Source organism: Phyllostomus hastatus, unplaced genomic scaffold (genome assembly GCF_019186645.2).
Source record: "Phyllostomus hastatus isolate PE091 unplaced genomic scaffold, TTU_PhHast_1.1 phas_scaffold_93, whole genome shotgun sequence".
NCBI classification, from domain to species: Eukaryota; Metazoa; Chordata; class Mammalia; order Chiroptera; family Phyllostomidae; genus Phyllostomus; species Phyllostomus hastatus.
This window is the reverse complement of record NW_025334042.1, coordinates 12,233,364-12,253,210: the sequence shown is the minus strand read 5'-3', so window position 1 is coordinate 12,253,210 and position 19,847 is coordinate 12,233,364. Positions and strand designations below refer to the sequence as shown.

The window sequence follows — 19,847 nt, the reverse complement described above, 5'->3', positions numbered from 1 at the left end:
CTTAGATTGTACCTAGGGAGATATTTCTTTCATGCCTTCTTGTCTTATCTATGATTATTTTTCCTTTTTAAATGAGAATCATAGACTCTCAGAATTGGAAGAATGTTAAGAATAATTTAATCCAAACATCTACTGTTGTATAAATCTTCTCTACAATATCTTTAATGAGGTCCTCCATTAATAGCCATTCTCCAGAGCAAAATAGATTTAAAAAATAGGAAGTATAACCCAGCTTAAACTAGAGGGTCTAGATGTGGTCTTTGAGAACTCAGGAGTTCTCAGCTCATCCATCTTGTTTTATTACATTATGAAGAACTTGTGACACAGAGACTTAAGTTTGGACCATTGAGAATATGGCCCAACTGGGAAGGAATCAACACTTATAAAACAATTTAGTATGAGAATTTAGATCACATTATCTTGACCTTTTTATTTCCATGGTCAAATATGTTAAAAGCTATTTTTAAAGGTCCACCTCATATGAGAAGAACTACAGGAAACTTGTATCACTATTATAAGAATAAGTTAATTTATCTAGTCTAAACTACAGGTTAAGAAATTAGGTCTAGAATGAGACTCTGTGGTTTGAATCCTGGCTTCTGATTAATTAGCTATATGACCATGGAAAGTCACTGAACACTTTGAAGTTTTGATTTATTCATTTGTAAACAGAAGGTATTATCTTCTTCACTGGGCTCCTGGGAGAATTAAATGAGCTAATTCACATTAAGCACTTTGTTCAGTATATGGCATATGTTTTAAGTATCCAAAAATACTTTTTCATATCCACTGAAGTAATAAAAACAAAAATGTAGTTGTAAAGAACTCGCTATTTTTTTTAATTGTTTTAGGATTTCAAAACTTCAATGACTTCCCATGAGTGCTATTTTGGACTAAGAATTCATAGTGTTACAAAAATATATTTTCATGCTGTAAATGACTTATAAGGAAACTGTATATAGCCAGATGTTTTTAATAAATCAATATGGATTATACTGTATGCTAACTAATGGAATGGTACCGTCATTTCAATTAACTTATCATGTACTCTGTGGATTTTTGGAATGGTGTGCCAGCATTTGGTCAACAAGTTAGAGTCACAAATAATTTGACACAATATAAAGTTATTTATGGAAAATTTGGTTACTTCTGTGTCTGAACATTCATCACTTGGTAGATTGAATTATATATCTGATGGGATTATAAAATGATCTTTTTAAATATGTCCAGAGAAGATTTCTTAAAAACTGCCATTGCCAAACAATATCATAAATTAACCAGTACCTAGTTTTTATGTTACCTTTTTTTCTTCTTTAATAAAACATCCCCTTATACCATTATTCTGTTCTAGTCCCCAATTATTCAATTCTAATCAATTGTCTTGCTTTTTGCTCTGAGGGAAAAGCAAACAAGGCAGAACTTTCATAGATGAGGCTACACAGAAAAGCATTTAAATTCTACCAGTCCGGAATATGCATTGAGATAGTTAGGAAGTTAAAGAATAATGCTATTTTTCACTTGTCTTCCATTTCCCAGAAGTCAGTCATGCAAGCTGAAACACATCGTCTAAAGAGTAATCTTTACATATTGACCCACAGAATATACCATGCTCATGTGAGCATTTAAGTTACTTACGGTAACATCAATTAAATGGGCCCATGTAGAGATTTATATTCTATTGGAAAACTATTTATTGATCAAGAAATCAGGAAGATCAAAATAACATAAAAATGAAGAATCTTAGTTGGCAAATTTTACTGAGTCATACATATAGTAAAATCATTTTACTTTGAGAATCTATTCAGATAACTATCCATGACAAGAATAAGGGATTGAGTCTCCTTCCCGGCATTTTTAATATGTAACCCTTGGGGGTTTCACACTACTGTCAGTCAATATCTCATGAAGGAACAAACAGTGTTTGTTTATTAGATAACATGACAGTTGATGGCAAGCTATAGATGTTATTCTGAATGAAGTAAAAATGTGCTATGAACAAATTGAGTAAGGGAGAAAATGAGAAAACATGTACCATGGAAAACAATCCTCTAATTCTACAACCACCACTTACAGGTGTCATTGCACACGCTCCATGCTTTGTTAATTCAGAGGCATTTTGCTCTCCAAAAGGCTGTCCACTTACCCTAGTTGTTTTGACTTTATTCCCAGAGGAACAGCTCCATCCTTTCCGATCCGGAAGAACTTTACATTCCTCCCCCTCAAGACATGGCTGCATGTGGCACCACCATTTCTGTTCCACTATTGAAGCTACAGGAGATAGAAAAACTGATTCAGCGTTTTCCATTTGGGTTTGCTAATTCTCTGCACAATTAAAAACCAAGCCAGAAATTGTTCCTACCAATGAGCAGAATGGTTTTTGAGGCCTGCTTCATTTTGTCCAAAGGGGCTAAATTTAGATTTTCTGAATATAAATGATTGTAACTTTTAATTTTACTTCACTGTGGTAAGAATACTGTATATGAGATCCACCATCTTAAGGTTTTAAATGCGCAATATAGTATTTTAAACTATAAGCACATTATTAAATGATTTTTAATGGGAATATATAGACTTGATGAAAATTAACATATCTGAAAGAAATTATGAGTATGTATGCATGCACTGATTTATGTAAACATGTAAGAAAATAGGCCCCTGAAGAATTTAGAGTAAATATTTTAGAATAAATGTTATATTTCCCACAGTAGGCTGAAAATCAGGAGGGCATTCGAGTTAATGCAATTGTTTTTTACTGTGGGCAGTAACTATCATCACCAGAAATGTACCATGCTAATATGAGCACTCAAATTATTATTTATGGTAGAATCGATTAAATGGTCCATGTAAAAACTTATATCCTATTGTAATTATAGGAATACTCAAGTAAAGAAATTAAGACAATATTGTGATGCATCTCTATAATAACCAGCATTTTACATAAATTCTATTTACAACTAAACATTCTCTCGTATGTATGATGTTTATTTTTTTTCATTCTTAAGAACCATCCATGGGTTTATAAATTCATACTATTTAATCATCTGTTTTCTTCCTTAGTGAACAAATCAATATTTCATGGTATCAAAGTAAGAAGCACAAAGACTTGTTGGAATCTCATTATAATGCCTTTTGTTACAAAACTGCATAAGATCTTAGACCTCCTTCCAAATACCCTCATGTCAACCACATAATTTATAATGTGGTCCCTCAGATTTGGCCCCAGTCAACAGCATTATAGTGGGGTTCCCATCCTACACATCCCCATCTATACTACCGCAATGAGCAATGTAAACGTCGCACCATCCACACAGGAAGGGGCAGCTCGCGTGGTGCCTGCCACCTGCCCGGGGAAGCAGGAGCACTTGACAGTTTGTGACCGTTCTTCTATCTTGTTCTTATTACAGCATCTGTGGAGAGCCACCACCTCGCAAGTGCCCGTTTTAACATGGTGAGCTGCACAAACAAAAACGAAAGATGAGACAACATTGAGAAAGCCTTGGACACTTCCTCCCTCTTTTTAATTAGAAGTACATTAAATATAGCTCTATAAGGGACCCACCATGCATGAAACTGGAAATACAATGATGCTGACTCCATAATGCAGATTTTATTTCTTTGCTAAATGTGGCAGGACCATTTCTGTCAGTAAATGCTTGGTGAAGCAGGAACAATTAGTGACTAGATTAAAATAAGCTGTTAGAAGAGTCTGAAATATAGAGGCAATATTTGGTGCCATCAAAAACCTATTTATTCACATGTGACTTCTTTTTACAGCTTTTTGTTCAACATCTTAATCAAAGTAAGTTAAATCCCTGAGCAAGGTACACTACAGAGGGTTGATATAAAGGTTATGTCCTTCCGGGGGTGAGTGTAAGGTTAGGCAGAACATCAATTTTCAAGAAGTGATGATGAAGGGGAGAATCCCCAGCCTTAGTAATCATCTGCACAATTTCCCTGGAAATGAACAATTGGTTGATTCTTTAAATTGCTATTATTTTCCCAAAAGTTCCATCCAGTTTCCAGACCCAAATATCATTCCTTCCAATTTTGTCTGAGGGGACAACTGCCACCAAATGGCACCAAGCACAGCCAGAACTTGGGTGGCTTTATGCCTAGCCTAGAGACCCAGTCTAAAAAGCTGTGAGTTTCCCTCTCTGTTTCATTCACCTTGCAGGAAGGCTATGAAGGTGAAATTTTGGGTGATCAAAATTTTTGGACTTGACTTATCACATGAGGAAAAGGTTCTAGTTTGCTGTCACCATTATTTTTTTCAGCATTTCTTCTTCAAAGTATTAACCCTACTGTGAAATGAAAAAGCAAAAGTTTCACCTGCTAAAAATAAAAATAGCTTTGAATCAAACATTTGTTGAAACACTATCCTTTCAGAAATTTTAAAACCATTATTGCTATAAAAAATAGAAATGTAAATAGAAAAAAGTAGATATCTAAAGTTTTTAATGCTATAAACCTATTGAAACCCATTGTAAATGAAATCAACACATTATGCATTTCTATTATCTTTCCCCTGGGAGATGAGGACCCCTTTGTAATAATTCAGGCTAGCTAGCTTGTTCAGATTTTTCTTGGGAGAGAGAACATATCAAACATATTGTCCAATTCATACCTCCAAGTAAGTCCAAGAAACTCAGGTATGACTCAGTTTTGACATGTAATACTTGAAAGAACTTTCAGGAAGCAAATACCATTTCCAAGGTCACAAAGATTTTTCTGCCATTGTATATACATGGGGATTTTTCTATGTTTGATTTATACACAAAGCTATGTTGACAAAAGCTAAAAACTTAAAAGCCACACTTCTGCTCCTATCCTCTCATGCTCTGGAAAATACTTTATCTAAGGATGGTTCCATTTATTTTAATTCATTGAATGTTTTGTGTTACACAGTTCATTATCCTGCTTTCTATAGGGTACTTAGTCACATTTTAATTGGGTCAATACCACACATTAGGCATAATTCTGAGTCCTGGGACTGCACCAGTGAACAAGAGGGACATAGACCCTGTCCTCAAAGAGCTCACATTCCTCTGGAGAAAACAAATAATAAATACCTAAGTTAATGATTCCATAGGACAGTATTAGATTTTTAAGCACCTTAAAGGAAATACAGTATGTTCATTGAGAGTAATTATGCAAAGACAGAATGTGTATTTTAGCAAGAGTCCCAAGGAAGACCTCTCTAAGGAGGTACGTGAGTGATGACCTCAGTGAAGAGAATGAAGCTTCCATGATGAAGCTCTAAGAAAGGAAGAGCATTCCAAAGTGAAGGAACAGCAATGACAAGGTACAGAAATGGGGAAAAGCATGGTATGTTCTCAGGACAGCAAGATGGCCAGTGTGTTTGTACAATTGAGAGGTTGAGGGAAACATGTCAGAAATGTAGGAAGATCATGTAGGGGCTAGTATGCCACCGTAAGTAGATGGGATTTATTCTCATCGCAAAGTCTTTGGGTAGAAATGGTATGATCTCATCAATGTTTCAGAAGTTTGCTGAGGCTGCTCTTTAGAGAAAGGATTGAAGAAAGCAAGAATGGAGGCAGGGAAACCAATTATAAAGAGATTGCTGGAGTCTAAGTGATAAAAGATGGAACTTGGACTAGACTAACAGCAGCAGACTTGCAGAGAAGTAGCAGGCTAAGGGTATTTCAGTGCACAGTTGGTTTGACTTGCTAAGGGATAGAATGTGAGCTGTGAAGGAAAAAGGAATTGAGGATTATTTCTAAGTTTGCCCTGAGCAATTTAGAGGCTGGTGGTGCAGGTAGATAGAGAACTCTTGGGGAAAGGGGAATTTGACAAAAGATAGGTTGGGCTAGGATATCTATAGTTCTCTTTTGTCTATGTGAACTGTGAGATCCTTTTAAGACACTCACACAGAGATATAAATCAGGCAACATCATTTATGAAACAGAGCTTCGGGAAGAAAAATAGGCTGCAGGTACACACTCAGGAGGTCTAAACCAACAGGTGATATTTCAGGCCATGGACTAAACCAAATTACCTTGGAAAGGTTACCAACAAATAAAGGAAAGAATGTCTGAAACCTAGATCCACAATGGTGCAAGCAGGAAAAAAAAGATGGCAACACATGAAGTACGAGAAAAAGAACCCCAAATAAAGACATGGAAAAGCAAAGAATAAAATGTTTCAAGCAGGAGGGATTGGTCAGCTATGTCAAAAGCTGCTGAAAGCTTTAATAAATAAAGAGAAATGACGTAGTGGTTAAGAACATAGACTCCACGACCAGGGCAGCTGGGTGACATTAGGCAAGTTACCCAATATCTCTGAGGAGCAGTTTTTTACATCTAAAAGAGGGATAAAAACAGCACAATCTTCATAGGGCCCATTTGAGAAGTAAATACTTTATCATGTATAAAATATCTGGAACACTTATTGCCCCTTAGTAGGCACTCTGTTGGCTTTTACCATTGCTAGTATTTGAACTTAGCAAAAATCCTTTCAGTGGCCTGATTGAAAATAGTCATGATAGAAGTATGTTTAGTATAGAATGGGATGTAAAACTCTACAGACAATTACAAAAATTTCTGTCTGGAGCTTTTCTTTGAAGGAAGAAGGAAACAGATGACATAACAGCATGCTTAGTGCCGGACTGATCTGGTAGAGAGAAATGGGTAACTAAAAAAAAGAATGTTTTTAAGAAGGAAAAAGGAATTGAGATTAAGGCACCAGAGGGATTGGTGCTAGGTTGATGTGGGGACACGCAATCCATTTTACCCAGAGTCATGGGGGAAATACAGATACAGAGGCAGGTAGATCTGAGTGGATCAGTTTCTCTAAGAAATATGAGAGATGTGTGGGAACAGAAAAAACTATGAAGTAAATATATCAGGAAAGGAAAAAGAAAATTTACTGAGGAGCAGTTGATGGTCTGGCCCAGAGCAGCTGATGAGGAGAACATGGTGGAGTGGAAAACAGGGTGCAATTACAGAGCAGGATGGGGACAAACACCTCTGCGATGATACATTATTTGGGATGCTTAGATTTTTTATAGTGATTTAGGGAAACAGAGATGTTAATCATGAGGAGATTAAGTCTGCAAGTCTTTGAATGGAAGCCAGGTTAGAAATGAGACATTATTTGGGCTCCTTCAGGTAGTGAAGCTGTTAGGCAGAGCACTGAGCTGAGACAGCTTCAGAGAGTGTCTGATGGGGATAGGGTTCTGCCGTCTTCCACAGTGCTGTGGCAGCCAGGAGCACACAGTGCAAAAGGCATCATTTCAGCACCAAGGTCATTTTACCAACTTTGTTATAAGAAAGATTTTATCAAACATTGGAAAAGAATCACAGGTTAAAACATTTTATCTGATTTTTTTGTCCCAATGTCAACATCAAAATATGACAAGAAAAAAATAAGAGAATAAATTCATTGTAGTAGTCACTAGTGCTGTTCACCAAATATTTATGGGTCTCTCCTTTCTGGCTACATGGTAGTACTGTATTTCTCCACCTCATTAAGTTTAGATTGCCATGATGTGACTTGCTTAGGCCAATGAAATGAAAGCTAAGTAATACAAATCGCTCATGAGAAGCAGCAAAAGATATCAGTCTATGTGCACAATTAATCTATGACCAAGGAAGCAAGACTATACAATGGGGTGAATACAGTCTCTTCAATAAATGGTGTTAGGAAAATTGGATAAGCAAAAAATGAAACCACACCATTTTCTTACATCATATACAAAAATACACGTAAAATGGATTAAAAGCTTAAGTGTAAGACCTTAAACCAAGGTGTCAAACTCATTTTCACTGGGGGCCACATCAGCCTCGCAGTTGCCTTCAAAGGGCCAAATGTAATTTTAGGACTGTATAAATGTAACTACTCCTTAACTAGGGGCAAGGAGCTCAGTGCTGCTGCCGGGTACAAGCAAGGTGGAGGGCCGGATTCCGCCCGCAGGCCTTGTGTTTGACATCTGTGCCTTAATCCATAAACTCCTAGAAGAAAATGTAGGCAGTAAATTCTTTGACATAACTTTTAGAACTGTTTGTTTAAAAAATATCTCTCTCACATAGGGAAAAAAGAAAAATAACTGGGACTATATCAAACTGAAAAGTATTCACACAATGAAGGAAATCATCAACAAAAGGAAAAGACGACCCACTGAATGGGAGAACATATTCACCAATGATACATCTGGTAAGGGTTAATATTTTGGATACATAAGAAACTCATACAACTTAACACCAAAAAAAAACACAATCTGAATAAAAAAGCAGAGGGTCTGAATAGACATTTCTCCCAAGAAGACATACAGATGACCGATAGACATGAAAATATGTTCAACATCACTAATCATCAGAGAAGTGCAAATCAAAACCACAATGACATTTCACCTCACACTTGTAAGATGGCTGCCATCAATAAATCAACAAATGAGTGTTGGCAAGGATGTGAGGAAAAGGGGACCCTCACACACTGTTTATGGGATTGTAAATCAGTACAGCCACTGTGGAACTGTATGTAGTTTCCTAAAAAAATCAAAAATATAGAACTGCCTTGACTTAGCTATCCCACTTCTGGGTATTTATCCAAAGAAATCCAAAGTGCTAATTTGAAAAGATAAGATATACACACTCCTATGCTTATTGTGGCATTATTTACATTAGCCAAGATATGGAAGCAACCTAAGTGTCCATCTTAGGAAGGCAGGGCCCATATATACAGTGGAATATGACTCAGTTATGAAAAGAATGAAGTCTTACCTTTTGCAAGAACATGGATAGACCTAGAGGTTACTATGCTAAGTGAAATAAGTCAGAAAAAATACCATGTAATCTAACTTATGAGTGGAATCTAAAAAAATAAAAAGTAAGGAAACAAAATAGAAACAAACTCGTAGCTACAGAGAACAAGTTGGTAGTTGCCAGATGGGATGGCTGTTAGGAGTGCTGGGTGAAAAAGGTGAAGGGAATAAGTACAAATTGGTAGATACACAATAGTCACGGGGGTGTAAAGTACACCATGAGAAAAGAGCCAACAATCCTGTAATGACTGTGTATGGTGTCAGGTGGGTCCTAGACTTATGGGGGGAATCACTTCATGAGGTATATAAATGTCTAATCACTAGGTTGCACCCCTGAAACTAATATAATATTGTATGTCAACTGTAACTAAAAATAAAGTAAAAATAAAAAAGAGCTACTGTGTAATTCACCACAGATCTCCCTACCAGTCAGAGCAACCAATTATGTCTTGATAATGGAGATTATATGGAGGTGAGTCCCCAAGTGGAGAGACATGGAACAGTGTCCCCACCAAGCACTAGGGACCTATGCATGAGAAATAAACCTTCTGTTGTTACAGTCCTCTAAAATTTGGAGGTTGTTTGTTACTGCCCCAAAACTTAGCCTACCTTGGCTATGCAGTGGGACTTTCTACTGCTTCCTGAATTGTTCAGTATATTTCCCAAATACATTAGTTGGAGGATAATTCAGTTAAGTATGATCTCTCAAAACCCGGATTACTCAATCTTATTTGAGTCAATGAGGAATAAATGTGAAAAAGAAAGAGTTGTTTAATTATATAATTCAAAGGATTATAATGAACTATTCCACAATTGGATAACTGCATTGGTTAAGTTTGGTATGTCAGAGCTCTGGTGAAGAAAGTGTGCTTCCATCTTCTTGGAGGAGAAAGGAAGTGAAATGATGCCCACGTGGTATAATGAAGAGAAGGACAGGTAGGAGTACGCTGGGAAGACAAAGAGACGAAGCCCCCTCCAGAGAACAATAACAAAGGTGACCAGGAACAGCAGGTGTGACAGACACAAGGCTTTTCTGCCTGAAACTTTGTCACCATTGCTTATAATTAAAATACTCAGACACAGGTATTGTTTTCTAATAAATGGGATTTTGTGAAAAATATCCCTCAGCCTTTGTTGTTCTTATTAAAACTGAGCTGCAAAGCTTATCAAGAGGGATAATAAACCTTTTAAAAACAGAATAGATGATAGATAGATGGATGGATGATCTTGATGGAGTTTGAAGGCGCAGATAGGGAGAATATTGACTGTTCCAGTATTCATATCTGCTGGTAGATAGGCCAAGGGGAGTGAGATACCTCAAAACAGGAAAAGAGATCTTCTAGCAGAATTAGTTCACCTAAGCATAGCATGTGTAGACATATGACGTAGTTTTCTCATTTGTCTGGTGTGCATCTTAGCTTATGATAACCAAATTCTTGTAGACAAAGACTAGCTTTTTTCCTGTAAACTGCTCAGTCTGTGGTATGTGTTTAACACATACCACAATTGTTTAGATGGTAAACAATTTTAAGAAGGCAAAAGTAAATCCTGTGGTTTTCTTTCAAAAGGTTAATGAGACTGTAAGAAATTTAGGCAGTTACTAGAATTCTCTACACAGATTCAGACAGAGCTCAGATAAACTAACCTACATAGATGATTAGGACTTTCCAAATTGACAAAATAGGCTTCACAGAGAATCTGTTAGCATCATAATAAAATGATGCAGGACACCCTGGACAAGATTTAAGTGAACAAAAGAACAAACAAATTTGTTTTTTACTTTTAAGTCAAAATTCCCAAGTTAAAAAATAAACAAATTTTTGTTCTTCTGCTCCTCTTCCCTCTCTGGATGCGATGCATAAACACAAAGTTGCCTCCTTCACTTTTGTAAAATGACACCAGACACACATTAGTTTAACTCTTACAAGCACAGGGACACCAAGTCTTACCAGCCCTAACTGTGCTTTCGGAGCTTATTACGCTTACGCTTTATTTCAACAATGGGCTCACTGGCCCTATAAAGCCCCAGAAACATGGCCTTAGGAGACTGCCACTTAAACCGTATCTTAAGATTCCTAAATGTTTTGCAAAGCTATTATGATCACTATATTCTCACGTGAAGTCCTCTAAGGCATTTTTTCCAAATGACTTTTTACCTACTGATAAGAACTTCTCCATAAGGGGGAAAAATCTGAGTTAAATAGCATTTTATTTGTAAGCATGTATAATTTTAAAATAGTATATCTACACATTTATATATATTAATATGATCACATTTTATTCCTCTATAAATACCCCATTATGAAAAATGAGTTCACAACAGAATTTTATGCAAATCATTCACCTTGAGTAGAGGTTGCTGGCCTTAGGTTAATAAGAGCACAGTTATTATGCAGATCACATTCTGTACGTAAGAATAATTCATTCACTTCAGAAACAATGTGTGAAATAATGGTAATTACTAACATTCATTGAGTTTTCACTGTATGCCAAGTGTTTTTTTCTATTTTATCATCACAGCAACCATTAAAGGGGAAGCTATAATTATCCTCAACCTACAGATGCAGAAATCGAGCCACAGCAATGTTAAGTAGCTTGCCCAAGACAATATAGCTAGCGATAGACAAAAACCAGAGCTGAGAGCCAGGCAGTTTGCCTTCAGATACCATGACCTGAAACACTATTGTCTAGTGACTTTTGAAATGAGTTCCACATGTGCAACAGACTGCAGTTCCCAATGATGTGGAGAAATGCAGGAGGTGTACTGCTGTCCCTACATACAATGCTTGGAAGCCTCAAAAGGACAGGGACTTTGAAACTGAAATACCTCAGTCCCAGCCTATTTTCACCTGTTACTGTACTGAGTGAACCTTTAAACAAGTCCATTCACATTTAAAGAACTAGTTTGTTCATGCCTAAAATTGCTCCCTGGAGGCCTTATGAAGACTAAATGACAGAACGTGTGTGAAACTACTTTTCAATTGCTTACCAAGTGAAATGTTAGTCTTAATTTTTACATTTAAAATAATCAATGAATATGAAAATGATGCAGCATATATAAACTACAAAGACAGCTGTTAGGGAAAGTTATCTACATTTTATAAAAAAGCTTTAATTTTTCAAAAATCTACATATATATTTGTATTGACATAAGATATATGTAAAAACAATTGAATCTGACACTTAAGCTACAGAGAGAGTAAACTTAGTATTATTAAGTTGTGAATTTGTACCTATCAGGTTTCCTCTCCATTGAATTTCAGTTCTTATTTATATTCTGATTTGTCTCATTGATTCAGAAATTTTGTTTGTCTCCATACACTCCTACTTAATAGTTTTTACCCAATTTGACTAGCTCCCTAGAGAGTCTGTATTATATACCCTCTAAGCAGAAATAAAGTATCATCTACATGCACCAAAACAAGCATCTAAAATGCAGGCTAGTTAATGGACTTAGGTTGCTGTAAATCACTTTGAATGGAAAAAATGTGCTGAAACAAAAACTTTCTGAGACAGCTAATTTCTCACTTTAATTCATTAGAATGAGAAAATAGGACACATTTTTAGACTTTCTGATAAAGCAATCTCATTAAAAGAACCGGTCATTTAAATAGCTCAATAAAATTTCAAAAAATTTGCATAATTTATAAAGTCAGGGCAATCAGGAAGGAAATAGTCATGTGCAGGTGACATTTTTACAAAGTCTGTTTTCTGAAACTTCTCCAATTTTATACAGAAAAAATAAAATTATTGGGACAAGACAGATTGCCACTAAAGAATAACCCTAATAACAATATGGTCTATATTCATAAAAGTAAACTCTCAACAGAGGGTGTCCTCAGTCTATTTTAAAAGAAAGAGGCAGAACAGATTTTCTCCTCTGAGAATTTTAGATTCAGTTCAGTTTAAACATGAACATCTTGTACACCCTCATGTCAAATGAGAACTGATATTGGAGAAGCAGAATCTCAAGCAACAGTAAACTGCCCAGTAACTTTTTTTGGGAGACCTGCTCTGAAAAAGAGGAACTAGATAAGGCAAATCCACCCCTCTGGAAATTTGTACTCAAACACAGAATTGCCACATTGAAATGGACATTTGAGTCCAAAGGTCATCTAGTAGTAGGAGAGAGATGGCCCATGGAGGGCTTTGTGCACCTCATGGTGATGAGAAATAGGGGTTTCAGAGGAAACAGACAGGAGAGGCATGAAGAGAAGTAACAGAAAAAGAGTAGGAAGTCCCACCAGCCACCTTGGTGTCTGCCCTTTATGAGGTCTTTCTGAAATTTTTCCTCAACTCCTGAAATACAATAAGTTTCAATGAGCACCTTTTTTTGTGAAATAACCCAATGATGTCTCTGTTCTTTGACCCCCAAAATGTGCTGACAAGGGTATTTATCTTTTTTTAAATGAATGAAAGCTAATTATTTAGCAGAAGTTTTCTATATCCTCACTTTTAAGAACAAGACACAAGTTTCCACCTTCATATTATCCAAGAAATTCACAATCCAGAAGCTACACTCTCTATTTTAACCTCATGGTGAAAATTGGCATTTCAAATGATGATGTTTAGGCCCTCTTAAATTACTATGATGGGAATATATTTTTTAAATGTTTCTAATGGCAAAGGCTAAAAAAAAAAGCATCTTTCTTGCTTAATCCCAAATCACACACACACAAAATGTAAAAAGTCTGAATATCTCCAATTCCTATACACTGGAGGAGTCACCCTATTATTTAGTAATTAATACTCTTCCTATAGGTGTTTCTAAGAAGGAGCAAGTATAGTCCAAGTGCTTCTTGAAAAAAACAACAGTGAGTAGACAGAACAGTAAAAGAAAAGATGGAATATTGGGGTCCTAGTCCCTCGTTCTCTGTCCCTAGAGTGTAGTCTTGAGTAAGTCATTTAGGTCTCTGGGTCTTTTCCCTCATCTGCAAAGTAAGAAATCAGACTAGTTTTAGAGTTAGAGTTAAACACCTCTTCCAACTCTAAAATTCTATGAGTTTATGAAATGACAAAGTTTTGTTAAAATGGGTACAATATATTAGACCTATCAGAAAATGAAAATCAATTGGATTTTTAATCACTTTAGACTAACATAAATTAACTTTATTGAGTCACTGAACCAAATGTAAAACTGAGAAGGGAGTTCATAAAATTTGTATTTTAGATATATTTCTTATCTACAAGAAGTAATGAATTTTAACTGCACAGCATAATATTCACTATAATGTCAACCTATATATTATTTTATGTATAAAATGGCTTAATTACTATTGATTCCACAAGAGAGAGCAAGTACAAATGTATCCTAGCACAGTGGTTTGGGTGAGGATTCTGAAGTCAGATAATTTAGGTTCAAGTCCCAGCTTTGAAAGAGAGAACCTACCTACCTATCCACCAAGCCTCTTTTTTCTTTCCTCCTGAGCACACAACTAGACTATATTTTCCAGTCTCCCTTGCATGTGACACATGGGAAATGGGCAGAAGTGAGTTATGCTGCATTAAGACCAGGCCTATAAAAACCTGCTCCATCAGCTACTCTCCCTTCCCCTTTAACTTAGATGTCAGTGCCAATGGTGACCTTGAAGAGCCATAATCAACCTCGGTCCCTGAATGACTGTGGAGAGGGCAGATCCATTCCCTGACATTAATTGGCTTCGTATACACCAGAAATAAACTTAGGCGTTGTTAAGCCAATGAAATTTAAAGGTGTATATATTATGTAATATGCAATAATATTCCTATTAATGGACCTAGGAAGGAATCAGATACAGTCCAAGTGCTTCTTAACAGAAATTACACAGTAAGGAGGAAGTGCAGTGCTATGCTCTAGAAGCTTGTGTCTCCCCATTATTCATATGATAAAAAACCTAGTGCCCAAAGCGATAGTATTAAGGGACAAGACCTTGGGAAGGCTACCAGGTTTAGAATCCTTATCAAAGAGGCCCACAAGAGTAGGCTCACACCTTCTGCAGTGTGAGGACATAACATGAAGTCTGCAACCCAGAAGACAGCCCAGACTCAACCATACTGGCACCTGTTCTCTAGCTTCCACCTCCAAAACTATGAGAAATAAGTATCCTTTGTTTATAGGCCACTCAGGGTTTGTTCTTTTCTCATGGCAGCCTGAACAGACTAAGACATGCAAAGAACAAAAAAGATATAATTTGAAAAATTATTTTGCCTCTTTATGCTTCAACTTCTCATCAGCAAAATAGGAATTATAGTATTATCTATCATAAAGGGATGAAATAAGGATGGACAGTCAACATTCATAATGATGCTTACATTTGATAGAGTAAAGATGTTAGCCGTGATTACTATGGCAATGAAGAAAACCTTACTTAGACCCTTGAATCAATTTATAGAATGCAGCTACCTAAGAATCATTGACTTTTAGAGATTTTAAAAATTATAAAGTCCTATTTTGCCATTTTACAAAAAAAAAATTGATGGTTAGAAAACATCTAGAATATTCACTAATTCAAAATCAGAGTTAAGATTATGGAAGATCCACAATTGGAACTCAGCTCTCTTCATTTCCAGTTCAGTGTTACTTTCATACCTACCCCCACCAAATTTGCTTTTTGCTCACCGAATTCCTCTCATTCTGCCTCCTATTCAACTTAATTTCTTTCCTTCTCTACTGACTTAATCTGGGCATCCTCAGTAACTTTCTCTAGCATAACCATGAGGGGCCCCTGACTGGTCTCCCTACTTACTAGCTTGTTCCCTTACACGCATGTAAGCACACACATTCTACCACAGTAATTCCTTTTAAAGAATTAAGTACAGGGTATACAATTATTCTTGGCTCTTCTTTGTTCACAGAATAAACTTAAATTCTTGAGCATGGCCCAAGCATGCCTCCATCAGCCCATCTCTGACTTTCACAGCCTCACTTTCCTACACTGGAGTCATATAAACAGTTTTTATAATAGAATCTTAGTATATCTTTACTTAGGTGACCTCGCTCTATCTCTCTTGAATCCTTGCCCCACGTTCTACCCCTCAGGAAACACCTACATCGTCCTTCAGTTTCAAACATTGCACCGCCTACTACTCTATGAAGCTATTAATCAACTTTTGGGTAGACTGGACCATTCTTCTCTCCTCTGATTAACATCTTCTTAACTTTTCTACAATACCTGTCACAGTTTACTATTTTGCTCTTTATTTCCCCCTATTAAGTTGTGAGACCCAAGTTCATAATTATTTATCTCTGATTCCCACGCTTGAGGCACAGAGATCCATAATAGAAAAATCAATACGCTTAATGAATAAACGAATAAACAAATGGTTTGCTATAAGAGTTCTCAAAAAAACAAACAAACCAGTAATTATATTTTAAGTCCAGGCTTAGATGAATTTACTGGAAGCTCTAAAAAATTTTCTTGACATCAGTTTTGTGGATATGTGTGTATGTGTGCTTAACTTGTTCATTCAGAGAGCCAAGTATGGTTTCAGGAGGAGAGGGACATGCGGTGAGCCCCAGACTGAGACAGCAGAAGCCCAAGTTCTGTTTCTAGTACTACCACAAATAGACCATTTAATCTTTGGTAAACCGGTTAATCTCCCTAAATCACAATCTACCATCTCTAAAATAAGGAAGTTGGTCACATATGATAGGAGAACATTTAACATCATGTAGTAAAGAAAAAAATGTAATGTCAGCTAAAAGTATTTCAGCCAGTAACATTTGTCCATTGTGATAAAAGCCCAAGAGGATCAATGAGAGCAGAGCACATCCACCACAGAAGCAGTGTGACATTATAATCTGGGCCAGGAGATCTTGATTTTGGTCCCAAATTGGTCAGGACAATTCTTTAAAAAATCATTTTATTTATTTGAACTTTAATAATTTCCTGAACTACAAAGTTAGAACAGTTTCTAAGTTTCTTTTCCCATTCCAAAAATGTATTATATGGTGTGCTATATACAAATCTAGATGGATAGATGCACCAGGGTCATTTAATTCTAGGAAATAATTATCCCCTGAAGAAAGGATGAACTTGTTTCCCATATCTAATTGTACAGATTCATAATTCCATGCTTTTCTGTGTAGTAAAAGGTTTTCTACATCTGGGGTATTCTTTGAAGTTAGTAAGACACCTATAAACAGAATGAATCAGTATTATTCAAGAATGAATGAAATCACTGCCTTTCAACAACATGTTTTCACACACGGAAAGTTTGCTTCATACCCCATGATTGACATGAAAAGCAAATTTAGGTTATCTTTTCTCTATACTCAGCAATTTCAGTACAAAATATCTAGGTTCTGAGTGTCACTCTAGATCAAGAGCATGTAAATCCTAAGTCAACTTATTAAGGAAGACTAGAGGAAGTTTTGTTTTTTTGTTTTTAGAAGAAAGATGTTAGTAGCTCTTTGAGAAACTGTATTCTGTAGCACCTATTCCCTGGGTAGGAATTTTATACTGTCATATCAATTAAGTTTTTCTTGTTGCTGATAGCTTCTGAAAATGTCCTCTTTAAAAATAACTTCCTAATTCATTTATAATGTGAAAATCAAATGAGGACAAATTGCAAAGTGCGGTCGGAAGATCATTGGTTACTGGCAAGTTAGAAATCTGTCTTCCTTTGCACTTCACTGCTAACTAACCATGAAATCTCTGCCAACTCATTCACATGTTGAAGACCTAGCTATTCTTGAGTAAGTACCAGATAAAGGAACCAAAATTCTGCTTTTGGGGACAGAGTTGCCTTTGTTCTATAGTCACCTATCAAGAATTTGCCTGCCATGTGTGTTCACTCTTCCTTAACTACTTGTACATTGCTCATTCTCATTTATGTACTATATCCTGTCCCCTTGGCCCTTCGTTTTTTGTCCAAAATGTATTATATACCTAATGTTCCTTCACTGTCTTTGAAATTTTCATGGAATGATCATGTCTTTGTGAATTCCCCATGCATGTGTCTTAATCTTTGATTTTTCTCCTGTTAATCTTCTGTTAATTTGGAAATTAGCCAAGCCAGAAGATCTTAGAAGGTGGGAGGAAAAGTATTAATATATTTGAGGCCCTATGCAGGTATCGTGCTATCTCCTGAGAATATAAAGCTGAAGGAATGACCATCCCTGCTTTCAAGGAGCTTAGAAGGCAGGCAGTAGAGGAAGAAAGCAACACACAGAAAAGTGAACATGATGCAGGAGCCATGATGCAAATAACTGCCGAAAATGCCAAGATTTAAAAACAAAACTGAAAAGTCATTTTTCACCCAGCAAGGGGAAGGTACAAGAAGAGAGACCAGGAAAGAATTCATAAAGAACATGATATATAATCTGAATTTTGCAAGATGCCTGACAGCGTGTAAAGTCACATTGGCCTCAGTCTCATGATCTGGACTAGATGATCTCTAACTTCCCCTCTGATTCTAAAGTTTTATAATTTTACATGCATCTTTAATAACAATATAGAAAGTTACGTGTTTGTGTTTTGTTTATATATATATATATATATATATATATATATATATATATATATTTAACCATAGTATGTACATTACTCAAAACCCTGTATTAAAATATTTTTTTTATTTGTTGATTTAAGAGAGAGGGAGGAGGGTTAGAGATAAAGAGAGAAATAGAAAGATAGAGAGATCCATTTGTTCCATTTATTTATGCATTCATTCATTCATTCTTGAATGTGCCCTGACCAGGGATTGAACTAGCAACTTTGGCAAATAGGGATGGTCTAACCCTAACTGAGCTACCTGGCCAGGGCCTAAAATACTTCTAGTATAAAGCTTTTAAAACACTTATCTTGCTTCTTTAAATATCACTCGACATTTAGGCATTAATCTTGGACATGATTAGAAGCATCTAGCCCTGGAGTGTGCTGGAAGTGTAGCTTTATGCAGAGGCACAAAAAAAAAAAAAAAAAAACAAGACGTGGTGTGAAATGTAGCAGTAAGTGGATCCTGACCAAATTGTATCCCAGGATTTTATTATCTTGAAAAGGTCCCTGGTGTTACTTTGTTCTTTTGGTAATTTGCCTTTTTCTCTTGAAAGTGAAGTGAGCATGTACAGTAACACACCCTCCTGGGCAGCATACAATGGACACCATCCAGCAAACCTAATTAATGAATCAAAGACTAAAGCAGCCTCTGGAGGGAGGCAGCAGAAGGTCTGGTGGTTACCACAGGAAATCAGACAGAAGCAGGCTTTCACACAGCTCTTAGTAGCTCTGTGACTTTGAGCAAGTTCATTACACCCACACTGCAGTTTCCTCATCTGCGAAACAAGAATGATAAAACCTATTTTATTTTCTTATTGGGAAGATTAACAGAAATCAGGTAAAGGTCTTAACACTGTGTCCAGCATGTAGACAGTGCTTAGTGATTATTGGATATTATTATCATTATTTTTACAAATCCAGGAACTCTTATTATCCTTGCAAAAACATTCATCAGGATGAGAGGTATGATAGCTGGCATTGGTTTTCAGGGAAACTAACTTATAGATCATCCTCAGCAAGTTATTTTTATCTAAGAGTCAGTAGATAAAATAAATGGTTGCACAGTAGATGGGAATACAAATACTAGAGCCAGACTAATGGATTCAAAATACAGATCCACCACTTAGTGCATAACCTTTGACAAGTTCCTTAACCAGACTGTCTTAGTCTCCTCATCTGTAAAAATAAAAAGCAATGTATCTGCCTCAAAGCAGTGTTATAAGGATTTAATTAATTCATATATTGTATATAAAGCACTTGCAATAAAATCTAGTCACAATAGATATTCTGTAAATATTTTCTATTGATAGAAATAACACTGCATGCCCTGGCTGGTGTGACTAAGTGGACTGAGTGCCAGACTGCAAACCAAAAGTTGGATGGTTTGATTCTCAGTCAGGGCACATGCCTGATTTGGGAGCCAGGTCCCTGGTTGGGGGCAACCAATCAATGTCTCTTGCCCTCTCTTTCTCCCTCCATTTCCCTCTCTCTCAAAAAAAAAAAGAAGAAGAAATAACACTTCATGTAACACCTTTGGAGATGTAGGAGGTGATGTCATCAAGGTAGGCTTGATGGTAACTTCTTACCTC

The 19,847-nt window shown here is 36.3% G+C and overlaps 1 protein-coding gene across 2 annotated transcripts in view; it reads right to left on the bottom strand.

Annotated features, from left to right (window-relative positions):
- The window catches only part of TAFA2 (TAFA chemokine like family member 2), a 433,970-nt gene that overhangs the window by 39,568 nt on the left and 374,555 nt on the right, over positions 1-19,847 (bottom strand). For both annotated transcript variants that reach the window (XM_045828970.1, XM_045828969.1), the window contains exons 3-4: positions 3,301-3,453; positions 2,144-2,268 (exon numbers count right to left, since the gene is read on the bottom strand). In XM_045828970.1, coding sequence (XP_045684926.1) covers positions 2,144-2,268; positions 3,301-3,453 — 278 coding nt within the window. The remainder of the gene's footprint in view (positions 1-2,143; positions 2,269-3,300; positions 3,454-19,847) is intronic.